The 9,338-nt window shown below is 40.7% G+C and overlaps 1 protein-coding gene across 1 annotated transcript; it reads right to left on the reverse strand.

Moving 5' to 3' along the window:
- Window positions 1-326: 326 nt before the first annotated feature.
- LOC124987383 (olfactory receptor 10J1-like) lies at window positions 327-9,081 on the reverse strand. The gene is made up of 2 exons (XM_047556597.1): window positions 8,580-9,081; window positions 327-1,258 (listed from the first exon to the last, which is right to left on the reverse strand). Exons 1-2 carry the CDS (start codon window positions 9,079-9,081, stop codon window positions 327-329), a joined length of 1,434 nt encoding a protein of 477 aa, XP_047412553.1.
- Between the last annotated feature and the right edge of the window lie 257 nt (window positions 9,082-9,338).

Here is a 9,338-nt window from a genome sequence, read left to right on the forward strand (position 1 = left end):
TGAGCCTGGGTTCTGTTTTTTTTTTGCCTTTGTTAGGTGGAAATTCACAAGGAAATCAAAAGGTCAAAATCCTCAACCCTCATTCCTTCCTGATCTTTTCTTCAGGTTATCTTATCTTTCTTTATCTATTTATCCACAAAGCAGGCCCATGCTTTATTTGGGGGCTTTATTTGAAGGTTTTCAAATTCCCACTTGCATGATTCTGCTATTTTCCTTGGTTCCTGTCATAGGGGCAGGTCTCTAGGGGTCAAGTGTATGTGACACTCATCCTCATATTCCCACCTGGAGTGGATGTCAAGAGCCTTGGGAGAACTCTTCATAAATTGTCAGGAGAGTTTCCTGCAGATAGCCCTGTACAGAGCATCCCTAACCTCTTTGTTCCTCAGGGTGTAGACCACTGGGTTCAGGAGGGGCGTGATGACAGTGTAGGTCACAGAGATCAGCTGGTCCTCATCCCTGGTGTTCTCTGACTTGGGCTTGAGGTAGGCAATAGAGGCACAGCCATAGTGGACAATGACCACTGTAAGGTGGGAGGCACAGGTGGCAAAGGCCTTCTTCCGGCCCTCAGCTGAAGCAATCTTGAGGATGGTGGAGATGATGAGGACATAGGAGATGAAGACCAGGCCCATAGGTACAACAAGCACCAGCACACTGATGATTAAAGTCAGGATTTCATTAACAGTGGTGTCAATGCAGGAGAGCTTCATTACAGGTCGGATGTCACAGAAGAAGTGGGCCACCTTAGAGGCACAGAAGGGCAGTCTGAACACAGCTGACACTTGTGTCATTGCTACAATTAGGCCAATGCTGCAGGCCCCTCCCACCAGCTGGAAGCACACCCTCTTGCTCATGATAATTGTGTATCTCAGGGGATTGCAGATGGCCACATAGCGGTCATACCCCATTGCTGTGAGCAGGAAGCAGTTAGTAATTCCAAAGGTTACAAAAAAGAACATCTGTGTGGCACAACCTGCCAATGATATGAATTGACTCATACCCACAAGACTGGATAGCATCCTTGGGAGAATAACCAATGTATATATGGTCTCTGAAGTGGATAGCATGCTCAGGAAGAAGTACATCGGTGTGTGAAGATGACGATCAGTTTGTATGATGGTCACAATGATGACATTGCCTGCTAGAGTTAAGATGTATAGCTTAAGGAACACTACAAAAAGAGTGATCTGGTGCTCATGGAAACTGGAGAAACCTTGGAAAGTAAACTCAGTGATGAGAGTGTAGTTTTCTCTCTTCATTGAGTAGTCACCAAATCTGAAGTGCAAAGAATAAAAGTTATATAGTTCCAGTAAAGTAGTTTAAGCACATTTCTGAAATTGATTGAATTTAGTTCTCAGCTGTAAATCTGGGGACACATTTCATAGTGGATTCAAGTTAATTTCTGAATTTACTTAACATATTTTTTGCTCTGTGCTCATCTGTTTTGATTTCCTACACATTCGAGAATTGGATAAACTCTTTTCTCAAGGTATAGCAGTGCATGTTCCTACTTCTCTCTTACTCTTCCTCCCTCATATATGGAAGGCCTTCCTCCACTTACATAATTCTTCTCCATTCTTCATAGATCAATGTAAATTTTCAGTCCTCCCTAAAATCCAATGTTCTCATGTTTATTTGGATTATTTTATACCCACATCCTTGCAGTGTCTTCTCAAGTAAAGATTTTATAATACCTCTTAAGTCTTTTCATATCTCACTAGCTCAGAATTATGCATGAATTAGATGATTGGAAATGATCATTTAGGGATGGACTGGAGAGTTCTTTCCTTTTGAGACTATGAATCATCCCTCTTGCAAATCCACATCCTTTAGGAAATAGAGGCAAAGAAAATGCAGAAAGGTTCATCTTGTTTTCAAGAAGAAAAAGGCAAATCTTAACCAACCACCAACCTCTCCCAGCTGCTGTCTGAATGATGGAAGTCTGCTGACAGTTCACAGCACTGATTCACGTATGTTATAAACTATGCTACATCTTTACCTTCCCTAAACTAAAAAGCAAATTTACAGCCAATACAACTTTGGGAGTAGAATACACCTACTCTGCAGAGGTAAACAATTGTATCAGGAAAGATGCAGCAAATTCAAGTGTCCCTCACCCAAAGTAAAAGCAGCCTCTGAATGCAAAAAAAAAAAAAAAAAAAGAAAACTACAATAAGAATACATCATTTGTTGAAGGATAGGGATCAGTGCAATTTATGTAATATTTTGTATTTTTGTCTCTTTTAACAGTAACCTCCTGTAGGGTATTTAAATTATATTCTGATTTCCTTATGCATATTCAGAAAGTGACTTTTTACATAAAGTAAATCATATCAGCGATGAAGGTTAGGAGGCATGGAGACTTTCTTCAAGTTTATAAAAATCTATTTAACAGGAGTTGATGACCAACTGTTTATCATTTACACTAAGAATGTTAAAAGAGAGTAAAGTTGCAGTAGAAAATATTTTCCAAAAGAGAAAATCACTTGACACTAAAATATGTGGAATAGGACAGTTTATCTTCTGTGAGGTCTCTGAGCAAAAATTAGGCAGTAGTCCAGCTGTGGAGTGGTATGCCACCTTTTCAGTGATATCAGAAATGCCTGGCAGAGCTTTGACTGTTATGATGATCCGCAAGGGTGCTACTGGCAATCAGTGATGCTAAATGTCCTGCAGTACATGCAATTGTCCTTCCCAAGGAAGAATTTTCCTATTCCAAATACCAGTAGAGATCCTATTGAGAGATGCTTGGGTTAGAGTATTATCTGATTTGGCTGAAGTCTGTCTTGAGGTAGAAGAATGACTACCATGGCATGATTAGCATCCTCTCCCCCTTGAAAGCCTATGCTTCTTCAAAGGAGACCAAGGGTAGGAACACATCCTAAGTCAACTCATGAGCAACAAACTTTATTTCATCCCCCTTTTTTTAAGAGCACTTACATGACTCTGCCCAGTCCTGAAGCACAAAAGGAGAGCTGACTGGAGGAGGCCAAGGAGGAAAGATTGAAATGTTGGGCTCCCTCAGTCATAAGTGTGAAGGCGCAGGGAAGAGCAGGGTGAGCAAGAGGACTATGACGGGGTTGAGGCCAGGCAGGCAGGGGAGAAACACTCTCATAGGAGTGTGGTTAGGCTTGGTAATCAGGCATTCTTGTGTGGAAGAGTCTTTGAAGCCAGGAAAGATGCTCTCTAAGGATCAGCAGTTGACCTTCTGGGAGTCACTCCCTAAAGACATTGTGAGAGCCACCCTGAGTCTGGGAGGATGCAAGCAGCAGGTATCTGGAGGTCTCATTATGTGTGCGGCTCATTTACCCAATTGTCAAGTTAGTGCTTTGAGAGCCTAGAAGTTTTTGCTTCAAGTAGAAATAAACAGTTGAAGAAAACTGGTTAATTTGTTCAAGTTTTACTCACTTGAATAAGCACATTGGGTTTTTTTTCTTTTTTTCAGATAGGTCTTGGAAATCCATAATGACAAATCTATGTAGCTTAAGCCTACAGCTATAGTGTCTTGGATTTCAGGAAGTTTAGGAACTTCTACTTCTAGGCGGGAATTCCATGCATTATAATTAACTTTGGAATAAAAGTAGTCAAATACATTCATGGTCTTATGGAGGACAGTTCCCATTGCTTGTGTTTCCCTCTGTCATTCAGGATTGAAAGAGCAGTCTAGGCCCAGAGATTCTCTCTTTGGGGCCAGGAAACAGAGATGAGCCTTTGAACACTATTCTCTTTACCGAGCATTCTCTTCTTCCCTCCATAAGGTAAACTTCTACTAGTCTGTCAAGACCCAGCTCCAACTTTACTTTCCATTGAAAACTCTCCATGAGTTAGTTTATTCCTTCCTTAGCAATTTCTTTAGCATGAGGTACTTATCTGTGCCCATCCATTCTTTAGGAATTATCATATGCCAGACCCTGTGCAAGTTGTTGGACATACAGGAGTGAATAAGATGTTGCACCAACCTTTAAGAAGCTCACAGTTTAGTTGTAGGTAATAGAAAACCATAATAAACTGATATGAATGCTACAGTTAGTCCTTGATTATACTCAGACTGATCATGGGAAATTACATTGTGTAAGTAAAGTGAGATGAGGTTACAAAGCTTTTTAGAGTTTTTGGATCTTACCACTTATAAGGACCTCTCAAGTGATTCTCACTTATCCCTTCTGTTCATGGACTTCAAGTTTCCTTAGAAATTGACCTCTTAAAGGAGTGAACTTCTACACTACACTCACCCTGTGGCCTCTTCCTATCTGTCCAGCGATTTTCCTTCCTTCCTTGAAAAAGACATACCCAGCACTGAGTTGGTAGATTGATCTGGCAGCAGTGTGCAAATGGATTTGAGATTGGTGAGAAGAGGCAGGGAAACCAGCTAGGTGGCTGATGTAACAGAGATAATTGGGATTGATCTAGAGGGGTGGCAGTCATCCCAGAGAGAAGGGATGGATGTGAGAGACATTTGAGGAAGATCAATAGAGCTTGTACCTGAATCAATTTGTGGATCAAGAGAGAGCAAAGAACCAATCATTTTATAAACTACTCTTATCAGGTTCATTCAGTCAACTCCCTGATTATTTGCAAATATACATAGCTTCCTATTGTAACAGATGAATCAAAAATTATTTCTGTATTAATAATATATCATTAGAAGATTGGTAGCCATGGGATCTCAGCAGGAAAGGAGTAGGGCTGGGCAAAACAGCTAAATGCTTTATGATATCATTGCTTTGGGGCAATTGGAAAGATTTTGAAATGGGGAACTGGGTTGATGATATAAAAACGTGGTGCCTGATGGAAAGGTATTTAGCTTCAACAGCAACTAAATTTATTGAACATTTTCACATATATTTTGTCTCAATCCTCCAAATGACCCTGTGAAGTTGGTAGTATTGTTTCAAATTGCGCATGAGAGATACATGAGAAGCCCTGCCATCAACCATAAATATATTGGGATTTGGTGCTAGAAAGAAATGAAAACACAAACACACACACACACACACACACACACACACACACACACACTATGGAAACAAAACTTGCAAAAACATGAAAAGAACCTGCTATAACCTCTTCTAGTTCCACATATCACTTTATTTGGGGACCAGATTCAAGTAATTATTATAGTGTTTATTCATAATATCCAATTTAGCTTAGGATTCCAGGCATAAAATTCCCAATGATACTTTGGAATTGTCAATGAGAGACTTTCAAGGCCCTGAATGGGACTCACAACAAATCTGAGATTCCTAAAGTCATGTCCTCTCCTGCACTGTCTCCCACCCTATTCCTGTAGCTTGGAACTAGTGTGTCCAAGTTTTCTGCATGTGAAAACTTCTTTTTAATTTCAAAATATTTCATGGACCTTCAATGCAATAATAACCGGATAATAACAGTTACACTATGTATACCTGTTGAAAGAAAAAACAAATTCTGAAAAAGAAAATTATGGATTTAGTAACTGGTGCTTTCAAACGAATTAAAGTTACATTTGAAAATCATTGCATACGCTTTTGTAAGGATTCGTTCATCTGCATAAGAGGAACGTTGCAAGCAGGAATCCTGGGACTACTCACAGTGACTCTGAGGCAAATAGTAGAGAAGAGGAAATAATATGAGAATTATTTGGTAAGCTAGTAGTAAGTAAAGTACAGGAGATAAGAATCTGGAGGTGAAATGCAGACAGGTGGTGGCTGACTGGTTTATTAACACGGCAGGTGTATCCAGGAAGTATTTCTTAGAAGACCCTGGAAGAACAGTTTACTTTCAATGGAACATGGATCAGGGACCACAGAAGAAGACTATTTGAAAAGTTCTGAGGGAATTCACTAATTCTACCTTGTTAAAACTGGGGCTTTTCCATTAAGTGCATGCCAAGGATGACTTAATGTTGATCTCAGAATGACCAGCAGCAATGTGCATGTGTGTGTGTGTGTGTGTGTTGTGTGTGTTGGGGGTGGTTATGGATATTAACAGCTATCAATGTATCCCATGTGCTAGGAAATATTATTTCATAACATTACTGGCTCCTCTCAGTAACCCTATGAGGTTGATATGTCAGCCTTCCTGTGCAGCTGGGACAAAAATGCCATGCAGTTTAAGTCACTCTTCTTAGGAAGATGATGGACCTACAATTCAGGATGCATGTCTCTCTGGATCCAAAGCCTGTGCTCTGTAAACAATATAACACTGCTTAAGTATGTTCTACTCAAGGTTATTAGTTCTTGGAAGAGTTAGTGTAAACAAAATCTATGGGAGAAGATAGGTATATAGGTTAGTAATCTGACAGATCCTGAGCCCTATCATTTCCCCAATGACCTTTGATCCACTTCAAACTCCTTTTCCTTCTTTCTTCTTTGTGATATGTCTGGGTGGAGAGAGGATGCACAAAAATATTCAAGGAATAAAAGGATACTATGCTATACAATTTCTGAATGTCCAGACTGATTTCTGGTACCCAAGAACCCTTAGTTTGGGGACCTCTTCTAGAAGTATAAAATAGCATAATTTGGTTATTTATTGTAAAGAAGTCTGGTTAAAAATAATCATTGTGTGCTTATAATGCAACTACAGACTCTGGGATCACATTGCTTGTGCTTAAATTCTGATTCTACCACACATGCATTGAGTGACCTTTAGGAATTTACTTAATCTCATCAGGTCTCAGTTTTTTCACCTGTTGAAATAAGAATATAAACTATCTACCCCTTAGATTTAAGGTGAGGATTAAATGAATACAGTGCTTAAAATGATGCCTACTGCCTACTTTCAACAAGTGTACCAAAACAGCGTACCAAAACAGGATTCACAAAGAGGAACAAATAGACTGAAAGTATTAAAATAATGAAAGTAAAATAGGAAGGGCTGTCTGCCAGTTCTCATTGTATTTTAGCTTCCCACAGCTATCTTTCTTTCGTCTTTCTTCTCATAAATATTTATGTCCCAGGCACTGTTAAAGGTGCAACAGATGCAAAGAGAACACTCGGAGCAAAGCCTGAGTCATCACCCTGTGTGTACAGATGCCATCTTGCTGAGGTGGGTTCTCTAGAAGCAGAACCTGAGACTAGGACTTGGGTACAAGGGGTTGATTCAGGGAGTGGCTTCAGAAAAGAGAAGGAACAGAGAGGGACAGGGAAGACCTCAGCAAGGATGTGGTCTCAACTGGAGTCTGACTAGAGCCTGGTGTAATAGAGGTTTCTCAAATTGACCACTAAAATTGGTTTCATCTTGAGGCAAGGCAGGTGGATTTTTGTACCTTCTAAATCCTTCAGGCATTCGTCATGGGCTGCCCTTTGTAGAGGTGGGGTTTGTAAAGTCTTCTCTACCTTTCAGCCAAGGTCAAGACTTCATAGAAGAGGGAAGGTGTGGGCAATTAACATTTAACATTCATGTTGACTGAGAAGGGGTGTCCCCAGCCCTGCAAAGGGGCTCTGGGCAGAGTATCAATAGAGTCCGTTGTACTACTCAGAGTATCTGGGGAATGAAATATAGGGGTTCTTCTTTTTTAATTTTCAAAGAAGAAGGAAACATTTTTATGGTTTTTGCTCAAGCTGCTCAAAATTCAACCTTTTAACCAGCTTGTAAACTGGAAAGCTTTCACCTGACAGCAGTATAGGGTTCAAACCCAGATTAAGAGGCACAAGGTAAATAATGAGTGAATTTGTTGTTAACTATAAACAACATTTATATTTATATTATATATAAACAATATTTATATTGGAGGTGTCATGCATAAACAATGGAGAACCTTTCATTTTAGTGCCCTGATTTTCACACAGAGGCAGGTTCCATTTACATGAGTTCATGTGATAAGATGTTACACATTTTCCCTACCCTCCCTATTGGTTTATCATGCTTTGTGCCAAGAATAACAGGAATAATGTTTACTATTTTCAATACATAGACATGCTTTATCTCATTTGATTTTCATCAAGCTTGGTAAACCCATCTATCCAGCTAGGCAGATCCCTCTAGCTCTTCTTCCATTAATATTTTCCTTCTTTGTTTTGCTCTATCCTGTTCATTCCTAGATGCTTCCCGGACAGGCACTCGGTGCCCTCATGTTATCTTTTTTCTTTTTTCCAACTGACTCCCTCACTGTGACACCTCACTAAACTCTTTGCATTTTATTACTATATTGAGATTGATCAGCACCTAAGAAGGGGGCTTTCTTCCCAAAGCTCTGCGTAAAGCATCCTTGACCTCCTTGTTCCTCAGGCTGTATACAACAGGGTTCAGCAGTGGGGTGATAACAGTGTATGTCACAGAGATGAGTCTGTCCTGCAGGGAATTCTGGGATTTGGGTTTCAGGTAGATGAAGGAGGTACATCCATAGTGAACAATAACCACTGTGAGGTGTGAGGCACAAGTGGCAAAAGCCTTTTTCTGGCCCTCAGCTGATGCCATCTTGAGGATGGTGGTGACAATCAGGACATAGGAGATGAAGATCAAGAACATGGGCAAAACAAGGACACAGAGACCGATGAGCAAAGTGATAAATTCTTTGATGGTGGTGTCAGCACAAGCAAGCTTCATTAGGGGCCGAACGTCACAAAAGAAGTGGGAAATGATGTTGGCATCACAGAAGGGAAGGCTGAAGACAGAAGACACCTGAATGATAGCCGTGCTTAGGCCAATGGTCCAGGATCCACTTGCCAATTGCATACATGCTCTTTTGCCCATGATGACAGAATACCTCAGGGGGTTGCAGATGGCCACATATCGGTCATACCCCATGACTGTGAGCAGGAAGCAGTTGTTGACACCAAAAGTGAGGTAGAAGAAGAGCTGGGTGGCACAGTCTGGAATGGAGATGGTTTGTTGGGGCATGAGAAGACTAGACAGCATTCGGGGGATGATGGCCACAGTGTAACAGGTCTCAGACATGGACAATACACTCAGGAAGAAGTACATGGGTGTGTGAAGTTGATGACTGATGTAGATAACTGTCAAGATGACAGCATTACTGGTAAGAGTCAGCAGGTACAAGACCAAAAGTACCACGAAGAAGATGAGTCTGTGATGCCACCCAAAAATGGAGAAACCTTCAAAAATAAACTCTGTCACAACTGTGAAATTGGGTCTTGACATTGAAGAGAATCTGGGTCTGAAAGAGATGAAGTAGGAAGCCTGAGAGTCCAGGTTGGAAGCAGTAGGCTGGTCCAGGGTCATTGGCCATGTGCAGTAACTCCTAAAGAATGTACCTTTGGGTTTCAGAAGTTCTGAACGTTCAGATACTGGCCAAGCACTCAAGGATCTTTAAAGTTTCTCAGGGTTCTACGACTGGGGCAACATACAGTAGAGAGCTGAGGAAAGAGTAAAAATGTAAAAGGGGTACTAGAAACCCT

Source organism: Sciurus carolinensis, chromosome 1, assembly GCF_902686445.1.
Source record: "Sciurus carolinensis chromosome 1, mSciCar1.2, whole genome shotgun sequence".
NCBI classification, from domain to species: domain Eukaryota; kingdom Metazoa; phylum Chordata; class Mammalia; order Rodentia; family Sciuridae; genus Sciurus; species Sciurus carolinensis.

Excerpts from the sequence above, each read along its gene's own strand:
- LOC124987383 (XM_047556597.1), bottom strand. The coding sequence starts at position 9,081 with ATGTCAAGACCCAATTTCACAGTTGTGACAGAGTTTATTTTTGAAGGT. Across the intron at positions 1,259-8,579 it reads GTCTTCTGTCTTCAGCCTTC|CAATGAAGAGAGAAAACTAC; the intron begins CCTTCTGTGATG and ends TTGGTGACTACT.